The 24,879-nt window shown below is 35.1% G+C and overlaps 1 protein-coding gene across 1 annotated transcript in view; it reads right to left on the bottom strand.

The window, feature by feature from the left end:
* The window catches only part of LOC119072602, a 68,515-nt gene extending 51,789 nt beyond the window's left edge, over nucleotides 1-16,726 (bottom strand). The window contains exon 1 of the mRNA XM_037177856.1: nucleotides 14,239-16,726. Coding sequence (XP_037033751.1) covers nucleotides 14,239-14,848 — 610 coding nt within the window. The 5' untranslated portion in view covers nucleotides 14,849-16,726. The remainder of the gene's footprint in view (nucleotides 1-14,238) is intronic.
* Nucleotides 16,727-24,879: the final 8,153 nt, after the last annotated feature.

Genomic DNA, 24,879 nt, shown 5'->3' on the forward strand with positions numbered 1-24,879 from the left:
AGGGACTATTGGCATTAAGAGATAGGGCAATTTCTAAAATGTCATCTATTACTCCAAAGAAATTTCGACCGGTTTGTCGACCACTTTCATTTTTTTCACCTTAAATGTAATTTACACATTTCCTTGGTACCTCAACTTTCCAATGATAATTTTTGTGACTTTACTTCTTACATAAAATGTGAAATTTGTTGACTTTTATGAAGCAGCCGAGATTGTGGTTGGTTGGATGCGTGTGATAAATTCTCCTAGGACCCTGGGCTATATTATGGAACAGTGTGCTGTACCAAGAAAACCAAATTAACATGAGAGCGAGTCATCGAAGTACCCGATGGTCACTTTTTACCACAATTCTCGTTTCCTTTTTCTTGAAATGGACAATTACAATGAAAAATATTGTTTTCCCGATTGTTATACCTCTTTGAACTCGTAATGAAGCAAGGATTCGATGGGTACCATACTCGTCAAAAATCCGGATGGTATGGCTATCCGATTGCTCGAAGATTTAGCGATATCACTCTTAATATGCTTGCCGTCGGCGACATGTTAAAAATCAGATTTCGTTACATTTCAACTATGATTCGCTAGATCTTTTCGTGAGCAAATCGGTAGAGTGTTCGTTAGAGCACTGTATTGAGTACCGCTGTCGCCATGACACCATGGCCCGAAGAGAAATTGTGTTTTTGAACTGCATATTAATGCGAAACATCGAAAGATATATATTTCATTTTCTCCCAAATCAAAAGAGCGGTCGAATGTCTGATCATTGGATTTCTAAACTTGGAAATTATTTTTCATTGATACTGTCCAACGAAACAATAAAGAGCCACTGCAAACAGAACTTAAATATTATTCGGAATTTTTAAGGGAATTCTTACCAATTTTAAGAATTTTCTTTTTGATTTTTTTAGGGAAGTTTTCATAATTTTAGGAAGTTTCAGGAATTAAAATTTTTTTGAGAATTAATCGTTAAAATTATTAAGATTCAAAAAATTATGAATTTTAAGAATTTGTCAGAATATTTAAGAATTTAAGAATTAAAATTCCGTATAAAAAGCCCTGAACCTAAGCCTGTTTCAAGCGAATCAACTAAAATCTATATTAGAGACTGCTAATAAATATCGCAAATAAAAAAACTTTTCAATCAACATTTCATTCAACAGACAATTTCTATCTATAGACACATGAGAATTTACTCAATCGAACATCGAGCCCATTTATAATTACCAGCCACATTTACAATGCAACCGTTGCGCTCTTTTTTTATACGAAAAATATTTCATAAAATGTTAACATATCCGTTCGGCATAAACTTTTAATGAATGTTGCTCCTATAGGAAAATAACAGCATTTCAACATAACAAAAACCGACATAAATGAACGAGAAAAATGCGGATATAAATCAATTAAAATCCAATCGTTCAATCATTTTTGAAGAGGACGGGGTGACGAAATTGTAATTAAATCAATTAAATGGGAAAATTGATAAAATTAATTTAATTTCGCTTGTGATGCGATTTTTTCATTATTTCATCCCCAACATTTAACCTCTTCAAATATTATAGTGAAAGACTCAAGCTCCATCAAATCGAGTTTGTGGATACCACCAGCGTCCAGAAAAGTTTTGCTTCGAAAAACAAAATCCCTGTAATTAGTTTCGGTTTTACCTACCGAAACGCCATCCAAAAGAAACACCAACATACCCAACCGAAACAGAACGTTACCTGATTTACGGCATTAAAAGTATAAACGAAAAATATACAGACACAACCAACGATAGTATCGCTGATTGTAAAACATTTTAAAATTAAATTTACTAATCGCGTCGGTTAATTACGTTTTTTTTCCCTTCGTCGTCTGCAAGCTTGTATGTACTCACAAAACGATACCCAGTCTCAAGGCGACAATTCATTTCGGTGATAAAATGCTACCCTTAAATTAATGATAAAGAATCAGGTTGGCAAGAGCGTATAACATCAATAATGTTATGAAAAAAACCGATCCAAATATAGAAAATAATGTGAATGTAACGGCAAATTTGTTTAACATGAAGACAAACATTTTGTAGAAGTTCTATGACTTCCAGTAAAAAAAAAATGAAGTCACTAGGCTAGGCGTATTATACCATGGTTGCCTACGATAATATACAAATCATTGGATATTACAACATTCGATCAGCTTTTTTAAAGACTGGAAGCGTATCGTGGTTTAATCATAAAATCTGTTGTTCGAAATATCGAATAATGTTTGTTTCAAAATCTTTTACTTCAATTGTTTTATTTAACAATCCTTCTACTTTAATAGAATCAATTAAATCTTGGTTATCGTTTCTTCTCTTTCTGGTAGTCTGGCTTCCAATACGCATTTATCCAACCAATCTATTGCTTATGACAAGGCTTCACCTATGTGGTAGTTTCGAAGTAATTTTACAGCTCGGGAAAATATCGAAATTCATGAAATTCGAGTCCACCAATCAGCATCAACGATAAGTAATAGGTTAAGGGAGGGGATCATTACATGTGTCGAAAATCTTGTTGCTAACACCTTAAGGGTTCCATAATGAATAAAAGCTGATACATCACATTGTGGATTTAAACAAGTTCTCCGTTATCTATAAACTGATATAAATTTCACCAAGGTTGTGTATTCGGGCCAAATGAGTTTTTTTTCGTTAAAAAAAATTTTTATTGAGAAACCTTACCGTGGTGCAAGAACTGAAAGTCACAAACGACTCGGGGTAGCAAAAGCAACAATCGATCCCAAACTATATTTCTAAAAATAATTTCTCTACACAAACGAATCCTAATGAAGCCATAAAAAGTTGTGTTTTTTTAATAAATTGTAATAATAATGCGGCGGTATCAGAATCTTAAATCAAATTTTGCCATACCTCAGGCTCAACGTCATGTTCAACATTAATAGCATGTATAAATCACGTGTAAATAATACATAAAATACGATATTTTACTTTCGTTACCTCCATACAACCAAAATTATAATTCTAAAACAAATATGCTCTTGGGGTGTTATGTATGCTACCTATATGAAGGGAAATGTTTCTTTTTTGCTTTTATTTTTTGCTTTTTTGGTTGAAAAATGAAAATATTTATAGAATCCATATTTAGAAACAGAAAAGTCTCCATTCAAGAAAGTTATTTACATGCTAATATAATGACAAAATAAGCTGTTTGCATACTAATCAGGATATTGTGGTCGTTTTTCACATCAATATTACAATGGATTTTCTTTTCTCTTTTTATACATTTTCGGTGCTTGGTCATGATTGTGAAATATTCTTTTTTTTTTCGGAGTGATGTTCGGGCTATTTTTAGAAGTAATTAAAATTGGAAAATTTGGTTTCATTATTAAGATGTGCCGGAATGTGAAAGTAGATTGAATATTATATTGAGATTGAAGGGCGTCATTTATTATTAATATTCCATTTTCCCATTTTCCTTCTTTTCGGTTTTTCATCAATTTTGACTTAATTAATTTCGAGCATCATACCATATCCGCTTTGAATTCAACGTGCGGTTAAGCAAAGTTTTCCATCGCAGAAAATTGGAGTTGAAAACAGGAAATTATGGATGGGATGCGTTCATTATAACTTTACTGATAAATGTAAGTAAGTTTTTACCCAGTGGATTGGTTAGTCCTAATTTTTTGGATAATTCTTAGGAAACACGACACGACACGACAGGCCAGTAAGGCTCTTATATATTCCAATATGTCTAGACCGATAAATTCAAAATCTTGTGACAACATTTGCCAATTACCTTGGTATTTTTTCGAGCTTTTACAAGACATTGCCACTCTTCAATGGCATTTTCCCTTTTCTCGCCATTGGCTTCCAGCCGTGTGTCTCGATTTCCTCAAGTGGGTAAACGCTCGGTCTAGACTTTTTTTTTGAAAGAACTGATTAAATAGTACGGGGAAATTGTTACAGACGCGGTAAAAATTCAAAAATTTCAGCTCTCGATAAAATTGGTTTTGTTGTCCTGCGGTCAGAAAATGTGTCATTACTGTCTCGCTCAACACCTGTTTTTCGCATATTGTGGTCGTAAGAAAACAAAGTACCATACTGTCTTGCCGGGACTTATTTGTTGAGGCGTTTGAGATGCATTCCTCACCTTCGGCTCGAAATACAATCTTCCTTCAAATTTTACTTGATTTTCTTTCCTGTGAGAATTTGGGTGTCTCTCAAAACGTCAAACAATTTTCTGTATCGTAAAACTCCTAACTTTTATGTTCAAGGATATAAGATGAAGGTAGCGAATATCGCGAGCGGAGCGAGCACAATTTTTTTTTGCGCTAAAAAATTTCTTGTAATAATTCCTTTTTATAGAAAGTCAGTAGCTGAAACCGCACATCAAAAATTTCTCGCTCTGTGCGTATGAGCTGCGTCAAATTTACTTAAAAAAGAAGTTTGTTTCGTTTTGAAAAAGGGTGACATTTTATGAAGATTCTTCATTGAAGAAAGTGATGTTCTTAGAATTTTTTGGAAAAAAGAAGAACGAGGCGAATAAAGAGGACATGTCCTCTTAAAAACGACGAATGGGATCCATACGTAACCAGCCTAGATTTTAAACTATATCACCATTGCCCTATGAGAGGTTAATGTACACGCTAGCTTTCTGTTCATGACTGGAGCAACAAAAAAGCATCAGTTAACCTGTCACAGACGGCAAGCATAGTAAGAGTTTTACCATCTGATCTATTACTTCATTTGATCGAAGATTTTCATAGATTAACACATTGAAATTAATTGCGGCTTGCCAACTTTCGGCACCCTGGACTTTACTTAAATAGTCGAGGAATGCCTCCAAATAAATTTCTAAAAATCCAAAACTGAATGGTAGATTTTTAGAAATTTATTTGGAGATATTCCTCGACTATTTAAGTAAAGTCCAGGGTGCCGAAAGTTGACAAGCCGCAATTATTTTGAATGTGTTAATTTCAGAAATCTTTTACTTCATTTGTTTTGAACATGCTTTTTGCTATATAAGACCTCTTTAGTCAGAGCTTGTCGTTTATTATTACTGTCGTTGTCGATAACAGATGACAGCCGTCTGTAACAGGTCAAAATACAAAAAGCTTTCGAGCTTTTTCTTCTGATTAGTCACATTGATGGTCAAGGTATTTAAATAACAATTTATGACTGTCAACAGATTCTGCCGAATAACAAGTTATTTCTGTGCTATACCGTACTGTTCTTCCGTCAGCCGTTCAACTCTAGAGCAATGATAGTAACATTTATTAATAGCTGCCATTAAAAATACTCTTTCTCTAATTCGGAATAACATTTCCACTCGAAATTACCAATCGATTAACCGTTTTAACTTCGAAATCAATAAATGTTTATGAATAGGAGCGCACTTTCTAAAAATAACGTCAGACAACTTTTATTGAAATTAAAGTATAAATTTCCGTTTTATATGGCCAAGGTATATCATTTGTCCTTGAGGTATCAATTAACGTGTTTTTCGTTGTAAGTTCTACTGACGTACTCTTTTTTTTGCGATATTGGTAAACACACATTTTCTTCATTGTTTTTCTAAGTAACTGTAATAATAGAGTCAATCTCGTTCCACAACAAATTGCTAGAAGTTATGACGATCAGACTATTTTGAAATGATGCGCAGTTTTAGTGATATCAACATCTATATATTCGAAGTTCCATATAGCAGCGGGATAGTGAGATGTAACACTTCTATGGAAAAACTCGACAGGTTAAATTTAAGATGTTAACAACTCGTCATTACTTGCCATATTAGTACTCATAGCTGTTACCCACTTCTTTCAGTACCCTCATCCATATCCAATTAACCTAACAAAATTTTGGATTAGGAAAAAGAAACCGAAATTGCCTGTTCACACAGGTGCGAAAAAATAACAAAAACGTTGGAATGTAATCAAAATAACGAAATGTCTACCTTGATGTCTGTATACCATTCAATGTATCCTTATTTACATTGCAACCTACGATTTCTCTGACGATTCCCAAACATTGTGTGATGGTACACACTTTTGACTGCCTGCTATAAAATTGAACGGGGCCGTAGTACATAAGCCCTAAATAATAAATTTTACATTTTCTTCTTTTATACTCGTTCAACTCAATAATTTTACATGTTTCTCTATTTTTTCCCATCGAATTCGATATGGTGAAATGTATTTCTGTTGAAAGAAAACTCACCCGAAACGGTTACGAAGAAAAGAAGTATACGGGGAAAAAAAAGGCACACACAGAGAGAGCGAAAGAAATCTTTGGCCCATCAACATATTTATAGCCAATTCATGGTGAAATTCAAATGATAAATTATTTTGTGATGATGCCATCAAAATGTCAGAAGGACACGCATTAAAGATTGATTCACTTCAAATCGGCTTGTGACGGGGTATAAGAGTAAATGCGAAATAAAATTTATTCACTTCGAAACTGGGAATCGATAGATGTGTGTTACGTTTCAATCATCGAATATGATGATTATTTTGCTTGGGATGTATGTAGATGGTATAGACAAAACGAGACAATTTTTAGACCCGTACGAAGTACTGGGGTCTTATAGGTTTACGCATACGTTTGTAACACGTCGAATTGGACTCCCTGAGTAAGGGGAAACCTATTGTGGATGTCTAGAGATGCCAAATCAGCAAGAAAAGAAATGTCCGTCTGTCCGTCCGTCCGTTCGTCCGTCCGTCCGTCCGTCTGTCCGTCTGTCTGTCTGCACGATAACTTGAGTAAAACGCATCCGATTTTGAAAATTCTTTTTTTTCCCGTTTGGTAATGTCAAAAGACAGGCTAAGTTCGAAGATGAGTGATTTTGGATCGACCCCTCCCGAGCTGCGGCCCAATAAGTGCTTTACGGTTTTTCGAAGATATCTCCGGACATTTAAACGTTTAACTTGTAAGTGATACGTCAAATAAAAGGTATTTACAATACCGATCGACAAAAAAAAAGTTTATGGAAATCGGATGACCGACTCGTGAGTTAGACCCCTTGGTGTGGAACAGGCACAGGGCGGCAAGCAGTTTTTGCTTGTAGGTCGGCCAAATTTGAACATATTTCGTCTGTTTTAGCTTTATTAGATAGGTATTGACCGTACCAATCAGGGAAAAAAAATTTATGAAATTACGTTCTCCGGAGCGTGAGCTAGGTCTCTTGGAGTGAGCTCTTATCTGGCTACTCGGAAGTACAGTGAACGTGGTGTATTTTGACAATATCTCGAGTAAATTTTGACCGAATTTCATGAATTTTTTTTTGTTTGAAAGGTATTAACGAATGTAAAGCGTCGGTACTATTTCCGGTCTCCTAACAAAATGGCTGCCGGCGGCCATATTGGATTTTAGTAAAATAGAAATATCTTGGGAAAAATGATACTTAGAGAGTTTCTGTTAACATGGAAATAATTTGTTATGTGTGTGGGGTTTCAGGGATTCCATATACGGACATCTATATATACCTATATACAGCTATATTGAGCTATATACAGGCATATAGAGCTATATAATAGCATATTCCTCTGTGAAATGTTTATTTACAGTGAAATATAGGTAAATATAGCGGTATATAGCTGTTTAAATAGGAATTTATGAAATTTGTCTTCGTACGGGGCTGTCTATATTGCCTCCGGCAATTTAATTGTATATGATAACAAGGCAAAGAGTGGATAATGTAAGTGATTTTAAAGGGAGAATAGTTTTTCAGCAGAGAAGAAAATGAAGTAAGAGAAATGAAGAGTTTCACATTAAAGACTTTTGATACGAATAGGTGTTTCGTACGGGTCGGCGTTAGCTATGTTTTTGTTAGCATTTCTCGTTTTTTTCTTATATTATTATTATTCCTTGTTCTGTTTTGAATCGTTTTGGGTGCTATTTCGATTTATGTGTCCGATTGTCAGACACTTTCTCGTTATTTTGTCGCAGCATGAATAAATATTTCTTTTCCTTTTTTTTATCTATCCAATTTTGGATGTTTTTCATTGTCCGTTTTGTTCGACATTAATGAGCTTTTATTTATAGAAAGAGCAACAACAACTACGTCGAAACACTCAGACTGTGTCTATGTAAATTTATTATATTTAAATGTTGTTGCTACACGGTTATATACCGATATACACTCGATTGATGTACCTAGTGTGTAGTGTAGTAGCATTTATTTAGCCATTTAAAACGTTAATTTATTTCGATAAATAAATGACATCGTTTAAATTGAAACAACCACACAATTAATTTTTAATTTCGATGGAAAGAAATGTTTCCAATTTAATCATTTTGCCTGGATGCCATTCATTACAGCGAACCATTGTGTTCAATGACATTTGAATAGTTATGCGCTTGGGCGGTTTACATTTTTCCCGGTTTGGTCAATCAAAAAAGCTTTCGATTGAATGTTAAATACATAGCACTGCTCCTAGCAATAGCTCTGAATAAATAAGAGTCACATTTGTGACGTTAGTAATACGAGCCGCCGCTTAAGGTCGTCTTTATTATATTTTTTAACCCATGTAACGAAAACCAATCATCTATCTTCACAATAGGAACATAGAGTATTAGGTGGCTTCATCAGCCGCCGAATATATTCTATGTTGATGCTTAGATCAGTGCTATGATCAGGGCTTACTTTAGAGAATTTTAATTCTGAAAATTCCGAAAATTCTGAAAAAGTTCCGAAAAAGTTCTGAAAAATTCCGAAAAATTATTTCAGAATTTTTAGGAACTTTTTCGGAATTTTTTCAGAATTTTCGGAATTTTCAGAATTAAAATTCTCTAAAGTAAGCCCTGGCTATGATAAATATAATGAGACAAAACACGGAAAATGCATTCAAAAGGCATTAGTATCACCTCCGTGTGACAATTGCATGAGACGACCAGATTGTTCCATTAAAAAGTTGGTCCTTTTAAAAATACTCACATACGTCATTGCTGACGTCTTTACGATAGAATAATTGGTCGATAAATTACATTGATTATATGTAACTGTCAGGGTAAACACATTAGAATACGAATTATAGCACAAATACTTTCGTTTTATCACCTCGTTGGTATTGAGATATTGTATGGTGTCGAAGCTAAGATGTATATGCATCCGATCTGAGACAGAATTTATGACTGGTATTGAAAATTATTGGCAAATTTACGAAATACATTTTGTTAGGAATTCTCTTACAAATGACAATCGAGTTGCAATAAATAAGGCAATCTGTTACCTCGTTTGTTGAAACACCGCAGGGAATATATTTGATGTAATAGTATATTACTTCCGAGGTTCCAAGTTGTGTATTTGATAAGGGGGGTGTTACAGCCCGACCCGAAGGGGAGGGCTAGGGCTGTATTCACCACTTGTCAAATAACAACTTGGAACCTCGTAAGTACAATGCTTTACGTGATTAGGCAATGTAAATGAAAATGAAACATGCCGTAACACGTAAAATCTGTTACTTCATAAGTTTAAGCATTGCATATTGATTTATAAGTGTGACAGTTGGGATCAAAAGTCGGTCTATTCCACCTGCCAAAGTGACGTTTTAAACGTCAAACTAAAATTTGTATGTCAAATAGCTACGAAGTGGCTTATTTTTCCTCAATTCTATCAGTGAAATAAACTTATTGAAAAATAAACGATTTTGTGTTTATTTGGCTAAAAATTTTTGATTTGACGTTTAAAACGTCACTTCGACAGATGAAATAGACTGACTTTTGATCCCAACTGTCACGTGTACGTTAGCCAGAAATTCTTTCTTTTTTTTACTTTGTTTTTGTCGATAACAGATGAGATGCGGTTTTTTTTCTGTAAAGAGTGGCATGTGTCTTAAAAGCTTATATGCATCCTTCAGTTATGTAGATTTATTGCCTTCGGCGCGATATTTGTGCGCCAATATCTCAAATTAACATAAAGTTTGGTCATTTCTTTGCCACTGTCGCCATGGCCTGATGAGAAATGGTATTTTTGAACTGCATATTAATGCAACATGTCGAAAGACATATTTAAGTTTCTCACAGATCGAAACAGTGGTCAAACGTACCTCGATTTCAAAATAACAGATTTTTAACCAAGCGGATCTGCAACCTCTGTTTCCTCTCGATTTGGAAACAGCGTCTTTGCTCCCATAGAAACTTCTATCCACAAAAGTATCGGTGTCGGGGAATCTCGCACACGCGATCATAGTATGCGTCCTTTTACGACATGTAACGAAAAGTCATGACTGTGCGAGATTCACCACTTAGAGGTGAATCTCGCACATCATGAATTTGTGTGGTGTGCGAGATTACCCTACCCCAAAGTATCTAAAAGTTGTCATTTTGGTCGTAACGTTAAAAAAGCTTTCACGTAGTTACATGTCCGACCGTTAGTTCAACTTATTACCAAGCAAATTACAAAATTAATTGATCAACAAATCTTGAGAGAAGTTTTTCCTTCAAGAAAATTCATTATCAATCGATAGACAAACATCAAATTTTTCAGGCTATTTTTAGGAAAACATTTTTATGAATTTTCCCACATTTTCCTAGATTTTCCCAAAGAATATTGTTGTGAAAATTTGGAAAAATTTAGGAAAATTTAAGAAATGGGAACATGTTTTCCCAAATACAGTTACTGCCGTTCTATGTGCTCCAAAATATTTATTGACCCATCTCTGCCGTTTTCCCCCATCAACAAACAAAGACAATACATAAAGCTCAACAGAAAGACAATTGTATAACACAAAACTAGACAGTAAAAGTGACAATTGGGAGTCTAACAACCCTATAATCTATTGGTTTCCTGCATGACAACTAGAAAAAAAAAGTTCGCGTAAATAAATTGCCGGAAAATCGAATCGCATTTTGTCACCGGATATTTCATTATCTTTATTTAACTATGCAAACGATAAATTAAATCAAAAGTTTCGTTTCATTTTAATCGTCAACAATCCGCATTAATACCCGCTTTTCGTGTTTCATTTCAATTGATGCATGTTCGTGGGGGTGTTGGATTGAAATTCTATGATAAACCAAACAAAACAAAAAAAGAAATAGGCAGCAACACAATCAGGGAATTTGTTTTGTTGATATATAATCATCCCACAATTCAATTAAACTAAATTGAATGCTTCTATTTCGGAAAATGTTCCTATCTAATTGGTACATCAATGTAAATCATAAGCCAATACAGTCCTAATTGGTGCGAAAATTTATGTTTTTACTCATTTGGATTTGGCGATTACGTACGTGATTTATCCAGCAAACGATATGACGATGTGTGTGCGTCAGCTGAAATTTCGTAGTATTATTACTAAAGGGCAAGGCTACGCATCAAACGGTGCAGTAAACGTAGAATAATAGATTTCATTGGATGCTGCGAAAGTGAAGCATTACTTGAGGTAACAAGTTTCTGATAAAAGCAAAGGCGAAGTATACAATTTCTTGACGAAAAACAGTTACCGAAGCAAGTTGCTCAACAGCTAGTATCACAAAGTTTTTTCCGACTTAAAGAATTGCAGCAATGGATTCTGGTTAATTGCCTGTCCCATGCGAAAGTTGAATAACACGAAGGAAATCACGTAAGATGAATAGACAATATTCTTCTCGTAATGGATCATTTTCGCAGGGGCAAACTGCAATGTAATGGTCAACTTTCGCATGGGGCAGGAAATAAAATCTTTTACTTCATTATTGTTAACAGAAATTTTCGCTATTGTTGACTTTTTTCGTCGCTAACGCTGATAAAAGGTGATATTCCGGTCTATATGAAGTGGGTCGTGTTAACTCTTGTTAAAATTGATTTTTTTTAAGAAGTACAAACGTACTCCAAGAACAACCTGTTATTGGAGTGCGTTGGAAGTACAAATCATTTCAAGTAGGCCGTTTTATTAGGAGTGCTCTGTTACTCTACCTGAGTTCAAAATCCATTGTAATTCGCAAACACAAACCTTCGCGGACATTTCTTCACGAACTCATTGTCTATCCTTCAAAATCTGTTTGCAAGGAAAGTCCTTCAATATGAGCCTTTTTCCGGAATTATTGTCGATAATTTATTCGCCCCCTCTCGTATCGAATGGCATTATTCTAATTAAATTGATTTAATGGCTTTAATTGCGGTTCAATATTTGTTCACAGTTCAGTTGGCAATATGCTAATACACAACCGCAAGCGATACATGTAGAATTTATGTAATCTAAACCCAATGATGTTTAGTACTCAGTACTCATTGTGTATACTGTGATGTAACCAATATTAACGAAACTTTCATAATAATTCTATTCACAAATCGGGATATTATTTAATAAATTTGACACGAAATGATAATCTGTCCGATGGATTCCACGGAATCCTTGAACAATGAACGTGTTTCCAATTTTCGTTGAATTGGGTCTGAATGGTCAAATTTGCAACATTAGATTAGCTCGGATATTTTTAAATCTGCTATTGAATTGAAAAATATCGACTGGTATATCATCTGTTATCGACTGCAACGACAAAATAGGTTCTTTCTACTTTAGTCTAGTCTAGCAAATTATGCGTGTGTTAAAATTAATGAGGAATTGATTAGGAATCAAGAGAAGTAGTAGATTCTAGTACTATACTGGTCAGGGCCTACTTTTTAGAAACTTTTAGAGAAAATCGAGAAGATCAAGAAACTTTGAGAAATTCAAGAAACTTCGAGAAATTCAAGAAACTTCGAGAAATATTTCTTGAATTTCTCAAAGTTTCTTGATTTTCTCGAATTAGAGAAATTTCAAGAAATTCCAGAAAATTCAAGAAATTCGAGAAACTTCGAGAAATTCAAGAAATTTCAAGAAACTAATTTCTCGAGTTTCTTGAAGTTTCTCGAATTTCTCGAATTCGAGAAATTTTAAGAAATTCGAGAAATTTCGAGAAATTCAAGAAATTAGTTTCCAAAAAGTAGGCCCTGATACTGGTGGTGTTATTGTCATTTGTAAAATCAATCGCATATGAATTTCTAACACAGAACGAAGTTAAATCGAAATACGAAATGTTAAGAATGGTTTTTAAAACCAGAAATTGAAAGTATTTTAGATACTCGTTTTAGGTGGGACACTGTCATTGGTTCGATCGTCTATTAGTAACACATTTTCTTTTATTGTGATTAGTCCTTCGCTTCAACAACGTTGTCGAAAATAGATTCAAATTGATTGTAAACGCAAGAAGTGAATTCACACAGTGTTCGGATAATTGTCAGTATTATTTCAAAGCTTTTTATGTGCTTCATGTCTAGTGGATCCAGATGAAATTTTTGTAATAGCTTAAAAATTGCGAATGAATGAAATTGTCCTACGGCATTGATGTAACCGTGGGTTGGCAAAGCGAACGTTTCGCATATTTTCTTCCCTTTAATCAGTACATTGCCAGATGTTATAAGACATCACATAAACTCAATTATCCGTTTCTATTACAGGCGTGTTCAGACGAACGTCAATTGTTTATTGCAAAAGTTAATTATTGGAGTGTAGCCACTCTGCAATGAAATAACGTGTCGACATAATTCCTAATTTATTTGTATTTTTACAAGACCATTTCAGTCTGTGGGTTTCAAACTCTATTATCCAATGATAGATCTACAGCTGAAAAGCATACTTTCAGGTAGTTAGTCGTCAACAACTGACTGTTGTCTGTTAGAATGATAGATCTTCAGCAGGAATCCTTTGGGGATTCGAATTGAAAGTAAAACATGTTTACATGAAATGGATTTCACAGTCGCTGTTAAAGTATGCCCTCTTCTTATAACTTTCATCAGCCTATGTCAATCCAATTCCACAACGTTCGTTGTAATATCAAATGAACAGAGTCAATTGAAAGCGCGTGTAATGGTGGGATTTCATAGTGAGATGAATGATCATAATGGTGTTTATTGTGTGAAGTTTACCGATCCGATACGAAGCCACAAGAAGTATTTTACTCAAAAACAGGAAGGAAAGTTTTCTTGCAGTCGATAAAATTCGGCCTCACATTGTTGAGGACGTACTGGTTGGGAGACTTTTATTTTGACAAGTGTGACGTCTGCAGGTCGAGCCGAAGTCGAGTGATGCACACACGTCAAAATAATGTTTTCTTTAAAGTAAATTTAAATTCGAAAATAACAGATCTCTGTGAAGTAGGAGTAACCTTTCCCAAATTATTAGCCTTAATCAAATTATCTTCAAATATATTCTGGTCGCATCGAAAATCATTGTAGCAGAAGACCTAGTTTAAAGTTTCAATTGAAACAGCACATCGAAAAGCTTAGCTATTCTACTCACCAATTTGTGGAACATCATAGTTTCGCTGTCCTCTAGCACTACGTAACATTAATTGACTAGCGATACCATGTGACACTTGTGGCAAAATATGTTTGCCACTGCTGACAGGTGTTGCACTACCACCACTACCGCCTTCACCACCTGTGTTAGTTGTCGTAATGGACGCTCGTTTATTTTGATGTTGTTGCTCCTGCTGCTGAAGTGATTGCTTTTGTTGCTCTAACCGAATGTCAAGCGTTGATGGTCCGGCAAACAATTCCTGCAACGCTCTGGGCGTATCCTGTCGATCGCGCATTGACGGCGACCGGGCAAATTGATCTATACTATTTGGTGATAAATTTATTTGCTGATCATGAACCGTGTACGATCCGCGTCGATTATGATAATTGCTTCCGGTTGGTGATGATTGTTCTAGTGGTGTTTGTTGATGTTGCTGTTGTTGTTGCTGTTGTTCGTGTTGTGATTGGATTTCATCGGATGTATCGTCGATAAAGTCTACAATACCTAGATCGGAAGTGGGTCGATGAAATGCATCTCGTGCCATGTGCAACGAGTTTGCACTCGTGAGCAATGCTAGGCAAGCTAGTACTTGTATCGTTTCGCGAAACATGTTCACTGGTGTGCGTTGGGTGATGGGATAGATTTCAAATGTTCAAATTTGGGGAATAATGTTTCGGTTTCGGTTTGTCTTTCAATCGAAATTAATGGTAAAATGGGGAGCTTTGTTGCAAGCTTTCTTGTATATTGTTATTATACAAGGCTGACTGAGGAAGATTGTTCGAGCAATTGTCGCCAAAATGATTTCTTCATCCACACAAAAAAATTTTATTTAAAAGACCGATCAACTTACAGTTCCTTTTTTTTGTTGTTGTTGTGTCGGTAGCTTTGCTTTATTATTATCTCGTAATGTTTAGAAGGACGTTTTAATTTCAATTTTTAAAATTATTTTTTTTTTTTGGTTTAACTCTCTTTTTTTCTGCTGACTTATTTTGACTTAAACATTCGTTTGGAATACTATAACATGGATGCAATGGAAAGAAAATCTATTTTTGTACAGTTGCCAGATAAAGGAAAAAACCATTAAGTGTTTTGTGCACACAGCAGGACCAAAAGTTGTATTTTCTCAAAATATTCTGTACGATGATTGTTTTTCTCTGTTTTTATTCGTGTATGTATTTAATGCAAAGGATTTAACCGTTAGTATGTTTATGTCATTCTAGTTATATCGTGCTTTTTTCACGACACAAAAAAAAAGGAAGAGGAGAACTGCCTCACCTACTTTTAATGGGAAGCATATTACAGTTTTTAAAAATCTCTCTCTTCACTGTAAAATCGGTTATGTAATTGTTGAAGAATAAATTTGAAATACTTTTTTTTTGGCAACCGAACCAGGTGGTTATTTCGCTTCTTTTTTTTTGTCTCCCGTACAATTTTTAAAAAACTGTGTCAACGTACGAATAATTATTTTATGTTCGGACAGTCGGTTCTAAACTTTTCTCTTTTCAATTTTAAATTAACAAATCGCCGACAAAGTTCTTTTTTTTTAGGTGGAGTTTTAACTGTGAAAGCACTAGGTGTTTTAAACACTTGAACAAAACGGTTTCATATCGGTTGTGTTGTATCCATGTGAATTTGTCATTACGTTATCCATTTAGTGTTGCATTTCGCGATTTAATTTAATTAAAAAAAATCAAATTAATTTGATTGGAATGTACAGAATGCTAAAAATACAGCCCAGCAATAACATCAATATATTGTAACTATATATCACTTCAATAACTCACACGATTTTCCTTTTCCTTTTCCTATTTATTATTGACTGTAATAGTACGGGGGGAAAATGCAATAAAGTTCGTGGAATGATTTCCTGTTTTTAAATATATTTTTTTGTTAAACTCGGTTGCAAGATTTCTGATTGAATAACAACTTGAATTTTCAATGCAACATAATTCAATTCTTACGGTTAACGGTTATGCACACTTTTTTAACGGTTTTTAATAATATTCAATTAAAACGAATCAAACACACACTATACACTCTAAAACGTCGATTGATTTTTATTTATTTTTTATTGTTGTTCTTGTTGTTGTTGTAACGGAAATGAGTTAAAAGCGAAGTGCAGTTCTGGGTATAATTAATCTCGTCACGTTGTATATCCTTTCCAAGCTATTCCTTGACTAACTATTTCTTTATTTGTTGGTTAAAAAAGTCTTTCCTCCGTCAATCAAACTTATCACGAACGAATGCTGTTTTTCCTTTAACGACAGATTTGATTTTCTCTGTTTTTTCTTCTTCTTTATTTGAATTATTTTGTTTTTTTTTTCTGTGTATGTGTCGGTTACTTTCCAAAATTCCAAGTTATAAATTTATCATCTTTTATTTCGGTTAAACAATATTATAGGGGGTATACAAGACCACCCTGGAAGGCCGTTTTGGCCATGATAGGGCTCACTTCACCGTTTACTATTACCTCGCTAAGGGATGAAACGCGAATGAACTAAACCGATAGTAGTCGGTTTCGGATCGGGCGAGATGTTGAATTTTATTTTTCCGTTTCACACACGGAACGAAATTTCATTTCATCGAGTTAGGGCGCATGCGACTAGCTTGCCAAGGGTGGGACGTTGCACCGTCAAGAAATGTGTGATGATGTAGTGTGTTTGTTGGTTATGTTCGGATAAAATAATGTTACATTATCCATTTATTGTGTTTTCTTCGAAGAAAACACATTACTCGTCGATTGAGACGTTTTGGAGCTTATAGTTATACCGACGATTTTTTTTTGTGTGTGCTTGCTTGGTCGTTACATTTTATAAATTATGTTTTAAAAAAATGCGACCAAGAGAAGTGTACAATTTTATTTTTGGTAAAGATTTATATCTATTCTTGTATAATGTTATTCAATTGATTCAGTAGTAATAGCATTGAAGAAATACCGGCCCTGGATTTTTTTTTCTCTGATTATTTTTCTTCTATAAAATTTTGTGTATGGTAGGTGTGTGCCAGACACCCACGCATAAATATGACGTAGGGATAGAAAAGAACGGACAGAAAATCTATTGACTAAAATATAAAAAAAAAACCTTGTATGCTGGCTGGCACACAGCTAGCTGGATAATTCTGATCTTAAAGATGACTAATGTGGAACGGAATGTTTTGTGTGTGTTTCGAAATTCGTTTCTTTACGAGCTCGATTTCATTGCATTGCAAAATAACAACTTTTGCCTTTTGGAATAAGAAATTAGGTTTGCAAATCAATTTTTTTTGGTTGTAGTTTTTAAGGGGTGTAAAACGGTAATATTAGCGAAAAATTACAATAAATTTGAATGTAATTTTCGTTGGATTATTTGGTCTGGTTTATTCGCGTACATTTGCATATTTCTCTGCGCAAAAGGATAAAGTTGTTCATTTATCAACTTCGAACGTTTATCGGAGCATATCGGAGGGAATATGTTCGGTGGCTAATAAAGCTAAACTGTTGTCGTAGGTGCTGTATGCAGGAGCCTGCAAATATAGCCTATTTGCAGTTGACTTACATTAAATAAAAAGATTAGACACCTGCGAATAGTCGTTCAATTTACGGGCGCCTGCAAAAAGTCACTTCGTTTTTTTATTTGTTTTACCAATGCTTCAAGAGTTTCGGTGCAGTAGAGTGTGGTTGAACGTATCGCTGAATGATTCCTGTTGAACTACGCAGCAAATTTTTTTCAACAGCCCCACTATTTGTTAATATCGCAAAAAATAATTCAACAAGAAACATAAAACAAAATGCAACCGATTCACTGCAATTTCCCCTATTCAAACAAATCGTAACCAATTCACTGCAACTTTACTCTAGCAATTGTAACTAATTCACTACAAAAACATCAAAAAAACATAGCTAACGCCGACCCGTACGAAACACCTATTCGTATCAAAAGCCTTTAATGTGAAACTCTTCATTTCTCTTACTTCATTTTCTTCTCTGCTGAAAAACTATTCTCCCTTTAAAATCACTTACATTATCCACTCTTTGCCTTGTTATCATATACAACTAAATTGCCGGAGGCAATATAGACAGCCCCGTACGAAGTCAACTTTCATAAATTCCTATTTAAACAGCTATATACCGCTATATTTACCTATATTTCACTGTAAATAAACATTTCACAGAGGAATATGCTATTATATAGCTCTATATGCCTGTATATAGCTCAATACAGGTGAATATAGATATATATAGATGTCCATATATGGAATGCCTGAAACACCCCACACACAAAACAAATTATTTCCATGTTAACAGAAACACTCTAAGTACCATTTTTCCCAAGATATATCACTTTTATTAAAATCCAATATGGCCACCTGCAGCCAACCGAAAATTTTACCGACGCTTTACATTTGTTAATACCTTTCAAACAAAAAAAAAATCATGAAATTCGGTCAAAATTTACTCGAGATATTGTCAAAATACACCACGTTCACTGTACTTCCGAGTAGCCAGATAAGAGCTCACTCCAAGAGACCTAGCTCACGCTCCGGAGAACATAATTTCATAAAAAAATTTTCCCTGATTGGTACGGTCAATACCTATCTAATAAAGCTAAAACAGACGTAATATGTTCAAATGTGGCCGACCTACAAGCAAAAACTGCTTGCCGCCCTGTGCCTGTTCCACACCAAGGGGTCTAACTCACGAGTCGGTCATCCGATTTCCATAAACTTTTTTTTTGTCGATCGGTATTGTAAATACCTTTTATTTGACGTATCACTTACAAGTTTAACGTTTAAATGTCCGGAGATATCTTCGAAAAACCGTAAAGCACTTATTGGGCCACAGCTCGGGAGGGGTCGATCCAAAATCACTCATCTTCGAACTTAGCCTGTCTTTTGACATTACCAAACGGGAAAAAAAGAATTTTCAAAATCGGATGCGTTTTACTCAAGTTATCGTGCAGACAGACAGACGGACAGACGGACAGACGGACATTTTTTTTCTTGCTGATTTGGCATCTCTAGACAACCACAATAGGTTTCCCCTTACTCAGGGAGTCCAATTCGACGTGTTACAAACGTATGCGTAAACCTATAAGACCCCAGTACTTCGTACGGGTCTAAAAATTCGTGCTCAATAACAACTAATTCACTGTTAAAGCGCACGCTCAATAACAACTAATTCACTGTTAAAGCGCATCACCTCTTCGGACAGCAAAATGACCAGCCTTCCCATTACTATCTGCGACCTTTGATTTGTTGCCTTGGAAAAAAACGCTTCTCGTCGTTGCAAGTTTCTCCGATGAATTTTCATACGCCATGACTAATGGGGTGAATTCATTTGGCAGACCAGCCAACATCAACGACTCGATGATTTCATCATCCAATTTCAATCCCGTCTTTTTCATTTTCAGTGACGTCATTGTCACATGATTTATGTAATCATCCATCGACGCACAATCGGACAATTTCAGTTGGACCAGTTGCTTAAGTAATCCCACTTTACGACACAAACCGCTATCCTCAAATCTTCACTGATCAGCAAACTCAGTTCGGACCTTTTTCATGACCAATAAAAATTTATTCGTGCAGCATTCGAACAAAGTATACAATTTCATCATAAAATATAAAAAACCTCGTCTAAGTTATCGCATTCCCGAAAGCTTCCCATGACCGCAGCCGCATTACCTCTTTGGATAACCATGCTAATACGTTGCTGAAGAAATGATCTTGACCGCGGTTCATGTGTTTTTATTGCAATTTTGTTACTGAGGACATTGAAGAACTGAATTGCTTCTTCACTCCAAGGACCGAGCGTTTCAACCGCAACTAGGTACGACTTCGCTGAAATCTTCCAAGTGTCGAAATTCTCGCGACACTTCAGCTTTGGAAATCGATTTGTTTCACTCGCCATATTTTATTCAACAATGACGTAATTATTAATAAAATTGTTGTATTGCTTGGTCAGTAATTCAACATTGACAAAGTTGAATAAAAGAAATTTTTTCAACAATTTTGGTCAAGTCAAAGCAATACAACACTTTGTCAATGACGTAATGACTTTGATCTCCTTTCGCGCAAAAAAATTCAGGTTTTTTACAGATGTTTTAACAGTTTCGCGTGTCGATCAAAATGTCCAATTATTGCAGATTGATACACCGCCTTGAGTCTTGTTGTTGTTTGCAATGACAAATTCAATTTTATCATAAACCAGCAAAACAAAGTACCGCTATGTCCTTGACGCCAATGAATTTTTTTCCCTTTTCACGCGTGCTCAAAAAAAGGCTACTTCTCTGGCAAACAAAATGTTTTACTTTGTAACGATAGCTAGCATTTCCTCTTAGCTTAGAACGGATTTATTGTCTTTCGACCCAGCGCCGAATAATCTCGCTGTTACCTTCAAATAACGTTACCGAGCAATATTTTGTCTGATTCACTTCCGAAAAAATTTACACAATGAACCACCAACAAATAATATTTCACCATTGTTTGACTTCACAATAAAACTTTTTATTTTACTTTACGGTACTGGGCTTCATAACCTGTCGACACTACGCAGCTTCGGCTGAATAAAAACACCAGGACTTGGTTAACAAATTGTATAAAAGATTTATTGACAAACGTATCCTACAATGATCGGTTCAAGACTAATCATGATTTAGCTACGGTGAACAGATAAACAGTCAGCTGCGTTGACAAATGCAATGTTGACAAATTTATTTCAACAATTCCTCTGACATGCGGGAGGGGTGATGATTACTATTGGAATTAGCCTTAAAATGGCACTAGCATGTTGGAGATCGGGGTCTCCATTTGGCCAACGCAAGTCAGTAAGTTTTCCCGACTACGACTTTTCGACAAAAAATAAAATCGACAAATTATGGCATACAAAGGGGTGTGTGGTAGGCCTGAAAAGGTAATCTCATAGCGAATCTAGGAAAGGTGAGCTTTTTGAAAATGCTTTAAAAATACCCGGTTGATTGCTTCTTTCAACATGTCGTCATGACAAATGTTTCTTTCTGCGATTGAAGTGTATCCAGTTTGTCCGACTATCAAGTTGATAGTATCAACTACCGCCGTATCATCTTTATTTGATGAAAACCCAAGTCAAAGCATAATTTCAATATCAGTCAATCTAAAACGAAATTAGGGATACATGACTCCAAAGCGTCGTCTGAGAGTGGAAGGCGGAAAACTTCGTCTGATGTGATACAGATTTTTTCCATCAAACCGTTCCATCAAGTTCTAGATTTTCTCAGTAATTTTCTCATTTCCATGAAAAATCAGTAATTTTATTTAGACGATAAAGTTCCCTCTTGATGAAAACGTGCTAGCAAGGATGAAAATACATTTGTGTAGGAAGATTGAGATTTTCACTTATAATTACAAGTTTACATAAAACTTACTTGAACATTATATTTAAGTCTATTCAAAGTACGTGAAGATGTAGAGTCAACTTATATAATTTTCAAATCTCATTTTCGTTTTTTTTTGCATACTTTGTGTAGTGTTTATAATTAAACATTGGAAGACTCTTCCTAGCTAAACAATTCTATTTCTTTTTGCATATTCAGAACGAGCTCAAAAATTTCCTTCGCCAAAATGTGTAGGTGCTTAAGGAAAGCGGCTGCAATGCGTAGGTTAGTGACAACGACGACAGAAAATAAACGATGAGCAGGTAATGTTTAATATAAAAAATGTATGCTAAGACTAATGAAGTATAAGACTTAGCATCAAACAGTATAAACAAGCAACAACAACAGAAGTAACGCTTAGCTTTGCATAGTAATTCAATGTTCAAATGCTTTATAATAAAGTTCAGGTTTTCAACGGTTATACCGTGATATGCCTTGGTTGTGATAGGCAATCACAATGTGGTGATAAACAATGCAAAAACCCCACGTTGTAAAAGGATGAACCGTTGGAATGGAAAGGATGAACTATATTGCGCAGGCATATATGCTATCTGCTTTGTTGGATTTTTTCTAACTGACCTATTCGAGTATAGAAACTTCGCATTTCTTCATAGGTAGATTCGACCATTTTTTCAAATCCTTTTACTAAAATCCAATATGGCAGCCGGCAGCCATTTTGTTTTGAGCCTGGAAATAACTCTGACGCTTTACGTTCGTTAATACCTTTCAAAAACATAGCTAACGCCGACCCGTACGAAACACCTATTCGTATCAAAAGCCTTTACTGTGAAACTCTTCATTTCTTTTACTTCATTCTCTACTGAAAAACTATTCTCCCTTTAAAATCACTTACATTATCCTCTCTTTGCCTTGTTATCATATACAATTAAATTGCCGGAGGCAATATAGACAGCCCCGTACGAAGTCAAATTTCATAAATTCCTATTTAAACCGCTATATTTAACTATATTTCACTGTAAATAAACATTTCACAGAGGAATATGCTATTATATAGTTATATATGCCTGTATATAGCTCAATATAGATGTATATAGGTATATATAGATGTCCATATATGGAATCCCTGAAACCCCTCACACTTAACACATTATTTCCATGTTAACAGAAACTATCTAAGTATCATTTTTCCCACTTTATATCACTTTTAATAAAATCCAATATGGCCACCGGCAGCCATTTTGTTAGGAGACCGGAAATAGTACCGACGCTTTACATTCGTTAATACCTTTCAAACAAAAAAAAATTCATGAAATTCGGTCAAAATTTACTCGAGATATTGTCAAAATACACCACGTTCACTGTACTTCCGAGTAGCCAGATAAGAGCTCACTCCAAGAGACCTAGCTCACGCTCCGGAGAACATAATGTCATAAATTTTTTTTCCCTGATTGGTACGGTCAATACCTATCTAATAAAGCTAAAACGAACGAAATATGTTCAAATGTGGCCGACCTACAAGCAAAAACTGCTTGCCGCCCTGTGCCTGTTCCACACCAAGGGGTCTAACTCACGAGTCGGTCATCCGATTTCCATAAACTTTTTTTTTGTCGATCGGTATTGTAAATACCTTTTATTTGACGTATCACGTACAAGTTTAACGTTTAAATGTCCGGAGATATCTTCGAAAAACCGTAAAGCACTTATTGGGCCACAGCTCGGGAGGGGTCGATCCAAAATCACTCATCTTCGAACTTAGCCTGTCTTTTGACATTACCAAACGGGAAAAAAAAGAATTTTCAAAATCGGATGCGTTTTACTCAAGTTATCGTGCAGACAGACAGACAGACGGACATTTTTTTTTTCGCGGATTTGGCATCTCTAGACAACCACAATAGGTTTCCCCTTACTCAGGGAGTCCAATTCGACGTGTTACAAACGTATGCGTAAACCTATAAGACCCCAGTACTTCGTACGGGTCTAAAAAAAAACTAAATTCGGTCAAAGTATACTCGAGATATTGACAACATACTACACGTTCACTCCAAGAGACATAGCTCACCCTCTGGTGAATCGAATTCCATTAACTTCTTTTCCCTGATTGGTACGGTCAATACGTATCTAATAAAGCAAAAGTATGACTTTGAAAAAGTGACCCTTAGCGCCATATACATCTGTTTGAAGTTTTCGATGCAGAGGTAACTTTGATGAATTTCTGTGAAGCGCCCATCGAAGTTACGTAGATGATATTGGGCTTAAATGAAAGCTAAAGGTTCAAAGTTTTTTTAGTGCGCAAAAATTTCCAGAATTTTCCGTGTTTTTTCGTAGTCTCTCGACTTTCTTTAAATTTTAAATTTGAGGTTAAATTAAAATATTTTGTTTCGGTACGTTCCGCATCCAGTTCCCAAACTTTTAACCAAGTAAAAGTTTTTTGGTTATTTTAAATTGTATAACCAACCCTCGGTCTCTGCATGAAATTCTTATTTTAGAAAAACAGATAAAACGTGAATTTTCATGAGTTTAATTCCCTGAAAATAGGTACTGGCTCATTGTCATAACAAAGATGAGGATAAATCTGGTATCTAAATTCAGCGGTTTTGAATTTAAACGAAGACAAACTAACAGATTCAAACTCCAGACGTTCTGCGAACATTAACATCCGAAATACATGAACTTGTATGCACAAGTCATTATGTCTGTGGCGTTAAAATTATTTAAGAATCCTAAATTAAGATTTTGCATATTCTCGGCTGGAACTCTTAACGGCTTCTGCTTTAAATTTAATATAATTTCAGCTGATATGCGAAATGACTACGGTAAATGTCAGATTTTCATATCAAAGCCATAATTGTATTTTACATACATTCAGCCAGCATACACAGCAATTTAATTAGAAAATTTTGTTGATTAAATTCTGCATAAAGTTATATACTTTCTCAGGACGTTTATGTCGTCTTTGGTTTGAATCTTGTCGTGAATTAAATTGAATTCAACCAATTTACTCATAAGAAATTCATTCGTCTTCATCGAATTGCAAATAGAGTTATTCAATGTCGAATGAACCTTGGCAATAATTATGCAGATATTTTTTGCAACAATTGCAAATTTGAATTAAATTTTAGAAAAGGGCTTTTAGCAACTGGAAGGAGAGATAAGGCCCAGAAACTGGGATCAGCAAAGTGTCTCCCTCTACGTTAGGTAGATGCACTGGAAAGTATGCACCAGAACAGCCGTTTAGCCCCTTATTTTGGGGAATTACCTGTGTTGGCATTATACCAATATTTAAAACTCA

This window comes from Bradysia coprophila (assembly GCF_014529535.1).
Source record: "Bradysia coprophila strain Holo2 chromosome IV unlocalized genomic scaffold, BU_Bcop_v1 contig_84, whole genome shotgun sequence".
NCBI lineage: Eukaryota > Metazoa > Arthropoda > Insecta > Diptera > Sciaridae > Bradysia > Bradysia coprophila.